We start from the raw sequence: 16221 nt of genomic DNA on the forward strand, positions 1-16221 counted from the left end.
AACACATGAAGATTGGAATTGGGATTCCAATTCCATCAAATTTTGTGAACCAAACATCTTAAGAGATGGAATTCAAATTCTAATTCCCTTAAATCCATTGTATTCATGCGAACCAAATACCCTCTTAGTTTATAAACTTACAAAATTTTGTCTAGTGAGGTGCCAAGAAATCCGTTTCACGTATTAATTTGTAAGTCGTTATAAAATAAGCTATAAGGGGCGTTTGGTTCGCGGAATGATTTGGAATTGGAGTTGAAATTTGTATAGGAATTAGAATTTGAAGGAATTGGATTTGAAATTCAAACATTCCAATTGGAATTGGAAATTTTTGGAATTGGAAATTGTTGGAATTGGAATCTCAATTCCATTTTTGTTGTGTTGTCAAATGTATTGGAATCCATCACCCCGGCACCGGCAACCCCCAGTTCGGGTCGAAACGGTTCGCGTCGAAACGGTACGGGTCGAAATGCTTCGCGTCAAAATGGTCCGATTCGAAATGTTTCGGGTCGAAACCGTTCGCATAGAAACAGTACGAGTCGAAACTGTTCACGTCGAAATGGTTCGGATCGAAACCAGAATCGGTTGAAATGGTTCGGATCGAGATGACACGGGTTGAAATCGTGCGGTTCGAAACGGTCGAAGATTCCAATGAATTTACTTTAATTCCTTCACATATAGGAAGGATTTTGAATTCCTTTAGTTAAAGGAATTTGAAGGAATTCATGCCTAATTCCAATTCCAATTCCATTGTCAACCAAACACATGAAGATTGGAGTTGGGATTCCAGTTCCATCAAATTCTGTGAACAAAACATCTTAAGAGACGGAATTCAAATTCCAATTCCCTTAAATTCCATTGAATTCATGCGAACCAAATGCCCCTAAGTTTATACACAACTATAGTTAAAAATGAAATGGAAAAAAGCAACATAAAGTGGCGTTGGAATTGGCCAGATGGCCCGTAATAGGGTTTGGACACAACCCTGAAAGATAGTCAGTTGTGTATTAGAAACACGAGATCAAGAGAACTTAGTGCAAGAACATGATATAAAGACAAACAAAAGGTAATTTTGGAGTGGAAAGGGAGAAGTGGGAAGGAAAAGGGTTAATGGGACAAAGAAATATAAAGTTTGAATGGAAGTGGTAATTTTTGGAAAGTATAGAAGTGGGAAATTCATAAAAAAGGACAAAAAAAATTGAATGATGACTTTTTTGTGTTTGGCCACCATACTTCTCAAATTTGGAGGGCCTCGTTATCCTACTTTTGCCAGACTATGTTGTCTTAACTGGGCGCACACTGGTTTCAGAGTTTGGCTTGGGCCTTTCCTCGGGAAACCACATCGCCGACTGCCACTTGACAGTTGTTGTGGCACCACAAGAGCAGAACTCTCTAGCGTAACACACGGTGGGACGAAACCCAGGTGGGCTCGAGATTCTAATCGACAACCTCGCACAAGGCTTAGCTCAAATCGTTCATTGCCTTAATCCACTAAAAGTGACACAAGTGAGGATCGAACTTGGGTCTCCATTAGAGAATACAAGCCTACTACCACTAGGCCACGCGTCTTTGTTTGTCAAATTGTGTTTTAGGACACATAACAATGCTTAATGGGTTGTGATGAGAGTGTGGGTCTTAAAAGGTTATATTGTCTTATAATAAGCCATATGGATTCTCATTTGTAAGGACCAAAAAAAAAATGATTGATGCTTATTAAAGAGTTTTCGCAAAGTGGATTTTCGCATAAACATATACGAAAACATAGATTACGCGAAAAGTTATGTATTCACACAAGATGATTTGCGAATAGTTGGAATCCATTTTCGAAAAGTTGGAAGCAGGATGCAAATAGTTGTGGAAGGTCAAATTTGAGTTGATAACTTAGGGACTTTTGTGGAAGATCAGATTTGAGTTGATAACTTAGGGGCTTATTTGTAATTTCCTATTATCTTGTATTAGGATATAAATAGGGAGAATTAGCTTGTGATGTATGGATGTCATTCAATTGTCTAGATTTGGAGGTTATTGTTCAACATTGTAAATCTTGGGTTTGATTAAATATAAGATTAGGATTGATATTTACATTTTAATGGTTCTTGTTTGGTTCATCACACAAAAGATTCCACATCTTGATTTGTGATTTGGAGAAACCGTTTAAAAGAATCAGTCCTTCCATTTGGTATGAGGGCTTGAAGCTCTTTGTAGAAGTTGTTTGGATCAAATTTAGGCAACTTGGGTAAGAATTTGCATCGGTTTGGTTCGAAAATGGTTTAGAAAGTTGTTTGAGTGGTGTTTTGTAGGTTTTAGATCAATTTGTGTTGTGATTGATCAAATTGTTGATTTCGAAGTTCGACAGGTTGTGCAGAATTGGTTTTTAAAGAAACTTATTAGTTGATTAGAGGTATTTTGAAAATCTGATGATGAAGTTTAAGTCTGTGGTTATGTTCGACATTGTAGACATTTGAAGTTTTTCACTCAAAATCTTCAACATGTTGAGGATTTTCTTTTGCAAATAGTTTGAGTATTCACAAATGGTTATTTGAGTATTCATGAAGGTTAGAGCGGATACTTGAAGTTTACGCAATCAGTTTGGTGATTTTTCATATACTTTAGTTGTAGTTTTCACGATTATACTTTGTGAAACCTATAGTGTTCGTTTGTGAGTATTCACATGAAGTACTTTACGAAAACTAAGTTTTTATGTTGTTACTTTGCCCATTTGGTGATTGCCAAGCGAATACTTTTTCGATCAAATACTTTGGTCTGTGAAGGGGTAAGGTCCCAAAAACCCTACGCAAGCGCATAGGACCATACCATAACTTCATTCCAAAAGCATCTTGAATAAGACTCTGCGCGGCCGCGCAGCAGTTCTAAACAAGATTTGGGAAAGAACAGTCTTCGATGACTATGCACCAGAGAAAAGAAAGACAAATATTCATCTAACACCCTTGTGCGGGCTCGCGCAAGGGTACAGTTAGGCTTGAAGATAAAGTCCTAAACATTTCTGCGCGCATAAAATCAGGACTTGAACAAAAGGAATCTTTTCTGTTGCAACAGAATGGACACGTGGCAATATGTAATGGTTTACAGTTGTAGATCTTCTAGGAGGCCTTAAATGCTCATCGTGCATGGCTTCATTCGGTTATAACCGAATGTGACGTGGCACGATCCTGAGCCCTTATCTAAGTCACGATGATGGCACTAACTTGAAGAACGATCTACACAAAGCCACTTTCCACGTAGCATCTCCCCAGCCGTCGATCAGATCCACGATCCGTGTGCATGGATGTGGAGTTAACTAATTGACAGAAAGAGATAACTGTCAACGGAAAACTAATTTCCATCACTCCTCCATCACCTTTTTGGCGCCAAAATCCGGTTATAAATATGGGACTTTGGGTATGATCTCACAAGCTACTCACGCATACTTTCACGCTTACTACTTCATCTTTACCTTTGAGATCCCTGTACTTATTCTAATGCCGGAGGGTGGTCACGGAGAGAACCCCCATTCTCCCCTGGCGAGTCTAACGGCTTTTTGTTTTGCAGTGTTCTCTGGTGAAGTAGTCCTCAACCAGCAATCGACGAGAAGATTAACCTTTTTATGCAGAGAATAAACCCCAGATCTGATTGATTCCGGTCAATTTAGATCACTGTTTCTTCATTGGTGCCCACCGATTTTTCTACTTTCATTTTTCACCTCATCATAGACAGCGATTCGTTAGATATGATAAATCAGTTGAAGAATTCAATGAAGAGAGAATTTGAAATGACCGATCTTGGAATTCTGCATTATTTTCTTGGCATGGAAGTGAATTATGATAATGGGAACATCATGCTATCACAACAAAAGTATGCAAGGAATCTGCTGGACAAATTCAAGATGGGAAACTGTAATGCAATTTCAACCCCATTGGAATATGGACTGCGATTGTCTAAGGAAGATCCAGAAGATGAAGTAGATCAAAATTTATATAGAAGTCTGGCCGGATGTCTTGTGTATCTAACTAATACCAGACCTGACACTATGTTTGAAGTTAGCAAAATAAGTCGGTTCATGGAAAGACCAAAGAAAAGTCACTGGGAAACTGGAAAAAGAATTTTAAGATACATAAAAGGAACATTAAATCACGGAGTCGTGTACTCAAAAGGTAGCAAAGGAAAACTGGTCGGGTTTAGTGATAACAATTATGCTGGAAACATAGACGACAGCAAAAGCACTTCTGGGTATGTATTTCATCTAGGTTCCGGTGCTATTGCATGTCAATCTAAGAAACAAAAGGTGGTAGCTTTGTCCTTAATAGAGGTAGAATATATTGCACTATCCATAACCGGTTGTCAAGCACTTTGGATAAAGGGAATTCTAAATGACCATATGTTTAGCCAAGGATCCAGTCTACCACGGGAAAAGCAAACACATAAGGGTCAAGTATCATTTTATTCGAGATTTAATTTGATCAAGAATGATGAAGTCGAAATTCGTTTCTGCACAACAAAGGATCAAGTAGCAGGTATACTTACAAAAGCTCTGCAGCCGAGAGACTTCATTCGTATTAAGGAACTTCTGCATGTTGCTCCAATCTAGCTTACGGGAGGGTATTAGAAGAAGAAGAAATATAAGCTAGATATAATATATAGTTTAATTATGTCTTATGTGATATTATTGTTATTATTATGTTATTATAGATAGAGGCGGTTACCAATCTAATCCGTCGAGTATATATGTTATCTTTCTATCAACATTTACGATTACCAATTCTATTCAAGAATATTTTATCTCTTTCATTTGAAACCCTAAACCTACGATCTTAATCTCAATAATACATAGGATCAAGTTGCTGATATCATGACAAAGCCAATCAAGTTGGAAGCTTTTATCAAGTTACGAGGTCTGTTTGGGGTCACAGAGATAAACTGACTATGAAACACAGTTCAGTTTAGGGGAGGATGTGTTAGGGTGAAATAAACGGTCATGTTGACCGGGTTTTAGGTATTTTCTGGTGCCGCGAGTATTAGTAGCATAACAAAAACGCGTTCCTCGTCATTAATATGTTTGCTCGCGACAATTGTGGCCTCTCGGTAGAATCGATGACTGCATCTTTGATGCATTGCTAGTACTAGTACATCTGAGAATTCTTAATTGGATAGTTGTAAATAGCCCTAGGGCTATGGAACAAAGGAGTATCCCGAACCTACACCGGGGTGTTGACGGTGATTTTCAAATCGCTCATTAAAGCGGTACGTGAGCTGGGTTCAGAACGCCGTGAGACAGTTCGGTCCATATCTGGTGTGGGCGTTAGAGCATTGAGATGACCTTTCCCTAGTACGAGAGGACCGGGAAGGACGCACCTCTGGTGTACCAGTTATCGTGCCCGCGGTAAACGCTGGGTAGCCAAGTGCAGAGTGGATAACTGCTGAAAGCATCTAAGTAGTAAGCCCACCCCAAGATGAGTGTTATCCTCTTCCAACTTCCCCAGAGCCTCCGGTAGCATAGCCGAGACAACGACGGGTTCTCTGCCCCTGCGGGGATGGAGCGACAGAAGTTTTGAGAATTCAAGAGAAGGTCACGGCGAGACGAGCCGTTTATCATTACGATAGGTGTCAAGTGGAAATGCAGTTATGTATGCAGCTGAGGCATCCTAACAGACCGGTAGACTTGAACCTTGTTCCTACATGAACCGATCAATTCGATCGGGCACTCGCCATCTATTTTCATTGTTCAACTCTTTAACAACACGAAAAAACCATTGTTCAACTCTTTGACAACGCTGTTAACCGATTGGTTGTAGGTTCGAATCCTACTTGGGGAGATTTGAAAATCACCGTCAACACCCCGGTGTAGGTCCGGGATACTCCTTTGTTCCATAGCCCCGGGGTTATTTACAACTATCCAATTAAGAATTCTCAGATGTACTAGTACTAGCAGTGCATCAAAGACGCAGTCATCGATTCTAAAGATGTAGTCATCGATTCTACCGAGAGGCCACAATTGCCGCGAGCAAACATATTAATGACGAGGAACGCGTTTTTGTTATGCTACTAATACTTGTACTTGCTCTGCTATTCTGCCCCATCCTGGCTGAGAAAGAGTTACGGGCGCGTAAAACAAAAAAATACGCTGATGGGTGATGGGGGACGGGCATACTATGTGTAATGCTTCATTCATTTACGATAAATAATAAAGAAAAAGGCCATTCCATTTCGACAAAAGACCCACACCCAAGTTCCATAGCTTTTGGTCCGCTATCCCGATCATGATTTTCCTACCCCAGAGGGAAAGGAGGTCTAGTTTGTTTCCTATTTTTGTGCTAGACGTTGGAGTCTTTTATTGGCTGTTTGTTGAGTCTGTAAAGCTATAAAAGGCCAATCTTTGTTCATGAATAATACCACAAAGCATCAGTGAGTTTCCTTGGGTACTACTTGGTTACTACAGGTTCAGCTTGTTTTACTAACATAATTTCTCTCTGATAAACTAAATTCAAGTTAAAATTATTACCCTTGACATGCCTTATGAGTTACAAAACACATGCAATCAGCAGAAACATTTTCAATTACAAAATAACTGATATATGGTTTATTAAAAGCAATAAATTAAAATAAGATATCTATCCTGCCGCCAATTAGCTATAGCTTAATTGACATTTGAGAGGAAGTGAAGATTTGGGTTTGATGCCATAGGTCTCAAGTTCAAATCCAATCCCAACCAGGTTTAACTGCAGTGGGCGTTTTCCCCGGAACTGAAGATGGTAGACTTGGGCTACCCAGTGCTATCATTGGGTTACCCGCGTAGCCGAACTTTTATTTCCTTAAACATTAATAAAAATAAACAGACGTACCCTTCAGATTGACAGTTGACATAATTACATATTTGGAGTTTGGACCATGTCTAGCTTGGATTTTATTGTATGCCTTCGTGTTTAAGTCAACTGCTTGACTTCTTCAATGATTTATATTAACATGTGAAAGTCAACGTGTGGTACAAGTTTATACATTCATGTGGCGTTTTTTCTTTTTTGAACGGCATTCATGTGGCGTTTTAATCCTACAAAGTCAAGGTCTTTGCAATTAGGAAATATTTAATCATATAAGTAGAAAAGAATATTGTAATGATAATATAAAAAGTAAAACGTAAAACAAAATAAATAAATAACAATTTGTTAGGTGTTAATGATATGATGTTCAAATCACTACAAGAGGCGACACCTTTAACGACGACACATGGCATTAGCAGCGACTACATCGTGTGTCGCTGCTAATGCCCTGTGTCGCGGCTAAAGGTGTCACCGCTAATGGTGACGATCTGTGTGAGCCAGCAGCAGCTTCTCCTGGCCATTGATTAGGTGACCATCCAATGGTGGACATCTCTCCTGCTCTTCTTCTCCATCTTAAACAAACACACACCTCCCCTTCATCCTCCTCATACACGTCACACTCTAACCTTCAACCACACACCACCACCTCCATCATCAAGCTCTACCACCGCCTGACCACAACGACCGTGAAGCTCCACCACCATTACCACCACCGTGAAGCTCCACCACCGTAAAGCCGGAGCACCACCACCATTGTCACCGTAAAGCCGGAGCACCACCACTGTCACCGTCAAGCCGGAACACCACCACTGTCACCGTCAAGCCGGACCACCACCACCACTGTCACTGTCAAGCTGGAACACCACCACTGTCACCGTCAAGTCGGACCACCACCACCACTGTCAAGCTGCACCACCACAACCACCGTCAAGCTCTGTCGTCAAGCTCCGACCACTAGCTAGTTTTTATCTCTTGTAAATCAAGTAGTGTTTGTCTTAGAAATCATGTTATAAATCTAATTTTAATGAGAAAATATGTAGTGTTTTGCTTCATTATTGAGTTCAAGCAAGTTTAGTAACAAATTAGTCGTGTTTTGTTGGTATGAAAATTGATAAAGCCGTCTCCAGTGAATTTTCAGGCGAAACTTGGGCGAAGCATTAGTGACGACACAATAACGGCGATTACTGAGCATTAGCGGTTGAGTATTAGTGGCGCCATCAATAGCGGCGACATGTTACCACTAAAAGTTTTAGTGGCGACAAAAGGGGTCTTTAGCAGCGAGTCATGTCGCCGCTATTGGTGACCATTTCTTGTAGTGAATAAATTTTGAGAAAAATGATAGTTTAAAATTTCTTTAAGTAGATGAGAAAATTTTTGAATGGATACTAGTAAAATTTGAATTAAGCACGGAATTAAACTTTGGTTCATATTAGAATTTGTGCAACTTTACAAATAAAATAATAGTTTAAATACACTTTTATAATGCATATATACAATATAATAAAATAGTATAAGAGAAACGTGTGATGGATTGATGGTTTCATAACTGTATGGCATATCACATTTTAAAGTGTTACAAGTGTTATATATGGTTTTTATAGTATAATTGGTTCTGAAATAAATGTCTCTTGTTAGCGTAACAGAGGTAAACGACCAGTAGTGAAGGCCATAATAATATCGTGGTATATTTGAAACTTGAGTTAGGAGGGACAAGAATCTTTCAAATTAAATAGGTTTTTGTTTTTGTTACAGAAAAATCTATTTGCATTGTGAATAAATGTATAAATAAAACATTACTTAAACAAACACATTCTTTTATTTGCATTGTGAATAGATGTATAAATAAAACATTATTTAAACTAACACAATCTTTTAATATTCTTGTAACCAGTTAAGACTTTTGATCATCCTCTTAAAACAAGCTACAACTCTTCAACCATTTCAAGTGACGCATTCTTGACCTTCTTCCTCACCGAGCTTGTCAAAGCAGCAGCATCAACCCCATCTCCGATCACCACCATCTGGTTCTTGTTTTCCCCTTGTAGCTCCACTGAATTCACACCTGAACAGAAACTCAAATTGTGTCACATATAATTTCACTTGGGAAAAAAAATTCATTTGCAAAACAAAATATAACACGATTACACCAAATGACAGAACCCGTCACTAACTACCGACGAATTACCAAAAGATTAAGTGAAATTTTAAAAATAGTTTGCCACAATTTCAGATATCTCAGTTTGTGGTTGGAATTCATTTCCAACGGAGTATACCTTAGTAATCCGTCGGGAATCTAATTACCCAAGGCTATATTTTCTGACGACAGATTATCGACGAAATCAATACTCATTGTAATTATCTGTTTAGTTACTTGAAACACCGTCCTTGTGGTAACTTAAAAACAAACAGAAAGATGGAGAATAAGATAATAAAGCATAACTAACAGATACTTGTATTACCTAATGCTTTGGCAGCTGCCATCATGGCCTTCGTTCGGCATTTTCCACACTTGGGCTGCATCTGTATAACAATCTTTTGCTGCAATCATACATTTGTATGATAATTAACAAAAAAATATACCTAAAATTACAAATATTAACTAAGTAATTGTCCAAGGTTCATTTGGTTTTGATGAAAGATTTGGATCAAATCGCTAACTATGATTTCAGAAAACGACAAACCAAACCGTCCATCTTGACCAGCCACTTTTGGGGCTTTGGCATTTTGATTTTGGCCATTTAGCACCATATTTCTTTTTCAAAATCCTTAGTTTATAACAAGTATAATATAATAATATACATATAGATACACACAAAACTGCATATTGGAAACAATGAAAAAAAGGTTAAATGACCGGTTCCACGTTCCAAAGCCGTTCAACCAAAACCAAACCATTTCAATCTCAAGCAACCCGAACCAGCTGACTTGCTTCAGTTTGGGTTGTTTCTAGGGTTTATGAACACCATAGGGTTTATCATGTCACAACAAACCGATCAGAAACAAACATAGTCCTTCTGATCGGTTTGTTGTATCCACGAAAAGAGGTGAGTGCTACAAATATGTGGATGCAAATACCATCATTTTAAGAATAGCTAAGGGGGATGAAAATTAAGAAGTAGAAATGTACAATAGCACACACATATGTATATGTTTATATATACATCTTTGCGTCTTTGCTTACGTTTCAAGATCTCCTGTCAGCAATACGTTGTTAATATTATAAGGTATATACGTCATGGAGAATCATAATATGCTTGCATGCATTGCCACGATTTTGCTTTTGGGTGGAACAAGTTGTTTTTAGGGTTTAGGTCAATTTTAAATATATTTTAGGAAAGGTTATTATTTATTTATTATCTACTACAACAAAAACCAACGCCGACAATAGTGGTTTCATTTGATTGGTTGAGTTGGGCGGTCACCTGCCACCCAATTTTTTTTTTTCATTTGATAGGTTGAGCTGGGCACTCCCCTACTAGCCTAACAAATTTACGATTTTATCCCGTTTTAAAATTACGATTTTACCATCAGTTAAAAATTATGCTTTTACCCTCATTTAACAATATATTTACGTTTTTGCTCCCAGCTCAAAATTTTCAATTTTTCCCTCGGTTCAACATTATGATTTTGCCCCGTTTAAATTTACAGTTTTGCCATTAGGTTTTTTTCCCTTATAATAACGATTTTGTCATCTGTTCAAAATTATGTTTTTACCCCCATTTAAAATAAATTTACGCTTTTGTTCCCAGCTAAAAAATATTCAATTTTGCCCTCGATTCAAAATTACGATTTTGCCCCGTTTAAATTTACAGTTTTGCCATTAGTTTTTTTTTCTTACGCAGCCAAGTTACGATTTTGCCCTCAACCCCATTGGTCCATTTAATTTCCGATTTTATCACTGAAACAAAATTATGATTTCCCCCTCGGTTCAAAGTTACGTTTTCCCCATCGTTTTAATTTTTCTAGCAAAACTATAAAAGTTTTTTGTTTTAATTGGTTGACTCGATTTAATTTTTTTTCGTCTAAAGGAGCTGCCTAACACTCGCTCATTAGTCCTGAAAAATGACAGTTTTGCACTGAGCCCAAAATTACAGTCTTATCATCGTTTTTATTTTTTCCTAGCAAAATTATAGCAATGTTTTTTTAATTGATTGAGAACTATTCGGCAATCGTCCCGCAACACGGGCGAGACATCAAGTAGTTCTTATATATTAATTCACACAACTTGAGTAATGGTAATTGGGTTTTTTTTTTCTTTTTGGTTTTTCGCATTTTCTGTGCTTTGCTTTTTACCGTCTTTTTTTTTACCTTAGCCTTTCAATTTTCAGCAATGAAACTTATGTTCTCTTAATTTTTTTTTAAAATGTTATTTTTACCAGTTAAGTTTTACGTTGCTTATTTTAATATATGTGTCGGTATAAATTAAAGTTGTTTACATTTCAATGTAATTTTTTCTCGTAAAATAAGTCGAGTCAAATATAATACGTTTTTATGCGTATTTTTTACATAAGTTTTCGGAGATGAGTAGGATCAAATATAGTCTGTTTTTGTGTTTATTTTTATATATGTTTTCAATTGGTTTACACGGTTTTATATTATGATATTTTAATATACGATGTAATGTGTTTTTATTTACCTTCTGGTGTGCATAATCGAATGTCTACAATAAACCAAAAACATTTACATATTATTTTGGCCATATGACAACTTTATTTTTAAGTTTTCTTTTCCAGATGTTATAACATTCTTCAATACAATAACTAACTGCACCGATCTAAACTGAATTTCCGTCATGACGCCGCCTCTCTAATAATGTTATACAACATGCGAATAACACAATTCAAACCTATTGAGAGGCGTGTTTGACAGTCAACCAATCGTACATTTAGATATACTTGTAAAAAAATAACAGAAAAAAAATAATTTGGTATATATGCTGATTAACAATATTAAACTCTATTAGTAAAGTATGGTGAGATATGGCTACAAAGTCCATCTTTTTTACAAAGTGTAAAAAGTCATAAAACATCATAGTGTCAACCATAAAATACATTCAAAACCCACAAATAGCAAAGTGAAGATTATTAAAATGCCGTATTTGTGGGTTTTGTGTTGTGTTTTAGATGATAAGACTTTGATTATCGAATGAGTAACATTAGTGTGTTTTATGTTGATTATCATGTTGTCTTTTATATTCATAGTTCTACAATGGTGTGTGAAGTTTTTATGGACCGTTAGGATTTGTATATTGTGTTTTAGTGATCTTCACTCTGTTATTTGTGGGTTCTGAGTGTGTTTTATGGCTGAAATTATGGTGTTTTATAACTTTGTACACTTTGTATAAAAATATGAACTTTGTAGCCGAACCCCATCCAAGTAAAGTATAATATTTCACTTTTGACTTATATAAAATCTTTCGTCCATTTTTTGAAAGATTTTATCATGTTCATGGTGTATATACTAGTTGTCCTCAATACTCCCGAATAATGCTCCCTAATATAAGGCTTTGTTTCTGTGTCAACTGCTTCAACATGTGCAAAGGGTTACAAGTCTACGTCCATACATGTGATATTTTGGATTAAAAAAAACATACATCGATGCATACATTCATACATGCATACATTCATACGCATTTATGTTTGTATATCACGGATGTTCAATTCTTATGTTTGAAGCTTAATGGAACATGTAACAAGAGTACAAGACATGCAATCATACACATGGATGACATAGTTTGGGATTCCATTGGTCCATTTAATATTACCACATCTTATATGATAATAAGGTTAAGCAAAGCAAATGAATTGGTCATGAGGCCTTACGGAGTGGAGCGGCTCCTTCGGCACCGCCATTTGCTGATCGGTGAACCAATGCCAACACTTTTGTTTACCGAATATTGGGGTGAAATCGGTGAACCTTCACCGATTCGGTGAAGGTGAAGGAAAGGGGGAGAGAGGCGGTGTGTGGTGGGGTCAAATTCTTCTCAACCAAGCACAAATTTTTCTTTTTTTTTTTTAACTAGGGTTAACACCCGCCCGCGTTGCGGCGCGGGTACATCGTAAACATGAAATGAATTAGTCCAAACGTTATATGATGTATTAACCATATGAAAATACATATTTCGACGTATCCAGTTGAATTCAGTGTAACCTGTATAAGCATTGTGATTGGATCAAACGTAAAGTAAATGGAATTCATATCGAACAATCATAACGTATTATATGTGACTCAACTCATACATAGAAAACGTAACGGGTATGAAGGAAAATATGCACATGTAATCGAAAGGGATTAATTAGAGCTTTCGGAAAAATGGGAGAAAAAGAAACCATAGTTTGACTCAAGTTGGTTCGAAGAAAACTTTACGAAACATACATAAAATAAACACGAAAACATATTATATTTGACCTAAATCATTTCTCAAAAAAGTTTACGTCGAAACGTAGAACAACTTGAATTTATACCAAAACGTACATAAAAATATGCACTTAAAAATTGTTTCTTTAAACGAAAACGTATTATATTTTACCTAACTCGTCTATAAAAAAAGTTTACGTCGGAATGTAGAACAAATCATATTTATACATACTCGTACATAAATATGCACGTAAAAAATAGTTTTTAAGTAAAGGAAATATAGGGGTAAACCGAAACAAAATATTAGTAAAAAATTAATAGGTTAAAAACGTTCGTAAAACCGTGCCAAGTAGCACCAATGCCACAACGACATCGACTCTCAACATCGTAAAAATAAAATAGATAAAATGGTAAAAATTAAACTGAACGAAAAGGAGACTACAATCGTTGAACCACGTACACCCGTTACAGTGTCTTGATGCGAAGAAATTAACCAGAAACGTAAAACGTACAAAATAATAACTTAGTCGATCTAGGACCCGCCCATTGCGGGGAAGTTTTCAAAAGGGAAAAAATGGACGCGTTGCGACGGGTCTGTCAAATATGAAAAAATAGAGCAAAAACGTTGAACTTCACATGCACGCTATGACATGTTAACTCACAAAATTTAGAACGAAACGTAAAACGAAAAACTTGCGAAAGATAATAATAAAGTGTTGTGTTAAATTACAAAATATGAAAAACTTTGAGTTAAAAGTGAAAATTCAAATGGATTAAAATGTAAACGAAAAAACTTTAAGGTTGAAAGTGAGAAATCAAGTTTTTTCAAATGGGTTAAAATGTAAAAGAAAAAACTTGAAGGTTGAAAGTGAAAAATCAAAATTGTTTTTGAAACACTCCTTAAGCATGGAGTACAAGTCTTGATGCACTAAAAAGTTGCTAATTAATATATGGAATAATAGTTTACCAATTCATGAAGTGTTTAACCATTGCCAACACTTTTGAGCATAGTTTAAACACTTTTCATTAAATGACATGACACGCTCTCATTGGTTGATTTTTAAGTTTACCACTTTTAAGTGTCAAACCACTCGCTGCACCCTGAGGGATGGATTTAATTAAGTTGGAATTATTCCTGTTACGTGATATAATATGAATAAGTTTTTCATATGTTATATTTGTATTTGACAGTCGATTGATATAATATAATTATTATTGTTATTAGTGGTATTCTAATAAAAGACGTTAATTGTAGTATAGTGAAATAGTGAAAATGTAGAATCTCATCCTTGTGATTCATTGATTAAATTTTCTTTAAGTCTCGTCATGAGCCAGGCAGATGATAGTCGGACATGTATATATGCGTTGTATTTCGGTATATTATTTCTAGTTCCAAGATTATTTTGTAGTTAACGTGTTCACACATGTTCACACACTTTAGAAAATGTTTATCAAAATAGAAATTTCATGTGGGACCCTTTTATACACATGGGTTCGACCTTCAGACCAGGGCTGAAAAGGGTAACGTCCAGGGCTGAAAAGGGTAACGTATAAATTACATGGTTTAAAGTAGGGATGAGTTTGTTACCGTCCGGTACCGGTAACGAAAGGATCGGTACTAAAAATCCTTAAAAATGGGTACCGGTATCGGTACCGAATATACCTGGTTTGGTACGGTTCGCTATCGATGGTATTTGAGGGTAAAAACCGGTACCAAACTGGTACCAAAAATACTAAAAGTCGGTACCGAATCGGTACCGAAAAAGTACCCGTTTCGATAAATTTGGTACCGGTACCGATTCAGTACCGGTACCGGTTCAGTACCGGTACCGTGAACGTTTTGCTCATCCCTAGTTTAAAGCCATAATTTTCTTTTGCACACTAGTTAAATACCATTTGTAAGAGTATCGCTATATATACATGATTATTTGAATTGTAAGAGTATCACTATATATAATGACGAATTAGAAGGAGAAGCTTCAAATGAAAACCACTAATTATTGTGAAAACTCGTAAATTAATTAAAAAAGTCAAAAAAACATACCAATTTTTTTTTTTGCATACCAATTTTCGTCATTTTTTTATATATAAAAAAATTCAAAAAAAAAAGAATTTGTCGTGCACATGTGTATTATTACACATGTGTACTACAAAATTTGTTTTTTTTTGAAAAAAAGTTTTTTTTTTATATAAAAAAACATGCGACTTTTATAAAAAATTGAAAAAAAAAATTTTGGTGTGTTTTTAGGTTTTTTTTAGTTAGTTTTCGAGTTGTCACAATAAAAGTGCTTTTCATTTGAACCATCCCATATATATATATATATATATATATATATATATATATATATATATATATATATATATATATATATATATATATATATATATATATATATATATATATATATATATATATATATATATATATATATATATATATATATATATATATATATATATATATATATAGGGTAGGGTTCATGCGAGAACCACCCTTATTGCGAGAACCGCGAGAACCAATATGAACAGTGTGCAATTTTGTAAATACCAAACAACTTTTAAATTATTGGACTTCAAGCACAAACTAATACAAACTTTCATGTCCACTCTCTCTAACTTCTGTTAGATCCAAATCTCTCAACAATTTCTCAACCTTCAACCTGAATCTCTCAACAATTCTCAACAGCTCGTCCCTGAATCTCTCAACAATACTCAACAGTTCATCGATTACATCATCGTCTCGAATACATCATCACTTCACCGTCATCAGTTCGGGATATTGAAGCATCTGGATTGAGATTTTATCTCAGATCTGAGATTTGACCAGCAAATAGTCATATAATCGAGGTTAGTTCCCAAAGTTCGTCCAAAATTAGTCGTATAATATAAATTATGAACTTAATCATCGATCGTACATTCTTCATCCATTCGTAATTAGGGCAACGTGATTATAAGCATTGTGGATTTTTAATCCGTTTGTAATTAGGGCAACGTGATTAGAAGAATAGATGATTCAATGAGTGTGTCATAGTGAATTTGAGCAAATAAAGTTAAT

At 35.9% G+C, this 16221-nt stretch overlaps 2 protein-coding genes across 2 annotated transcripts; one reads left to right on the top strand and one right to left on the bottom strand.

Moving 5' to 3' along the window:
- The first annotated feature begins 3724 nt into the window (after window positions 1-3724).
- On the top strand, window positions 3725-4915 carry LOC110901474 (uncharacterized mitochondrial protein AtMg00810-like). Its single transcript, XM_022148301.1, has 3 exons — window positions 3725-4303; window positions 4684-4713; window positions 4826-4915. Exons 1-3 carry the CDS (start codon window positions 3725-3727, stop codon window positions 4913-4915), a joined length of 699 nt encoding a protein of 232 aa, XP_022003993.1.
- A 3672-nt stretch (window positions 4916-8587) lies between these two features.
- LOC110903106 (heavy metal-associated isoprenylated plant protein 47) lies at window positions 8588-9916 on the bottom strand. Its single transcript, XM_022149276.2, has 3 exons — window positions 9885-9916; window positions 9269-9347; window positions 8588-8871 (listed from the first exon to the last, which is right to left on the bottom strand). The coding sequence occupies exons 1-3, from the start codon at window positions 9888-9890 to the stop codon at window positions 8732-8734; spliced, it is 225 nt and encodes a 74-aa protein (XP_022004968.1). The 5' UTR covers window positions 9891-9916; the 3' UTR covers window positions 8588-8731.
- Between the last annotated feature and the right edge of the window lie 6305 nt (window positions 9917-16221).

The sequence above is a fragment of the Helianthus annuus genome, chromosome 13 (assembly GCF_002127325.2).
Source record: "Helianthus annuus cultivar XRQ/B chromosome 13, HanXRQr2.0-SUNRISE, whole genome shotgun sequence".
Taxonomy (NCBI): Eukaryota; Viridiplantae; Streptophyta; class Magnoliopsida; order Asterales; family Asteraceae; genus Helianthus; species Helianthus annuus.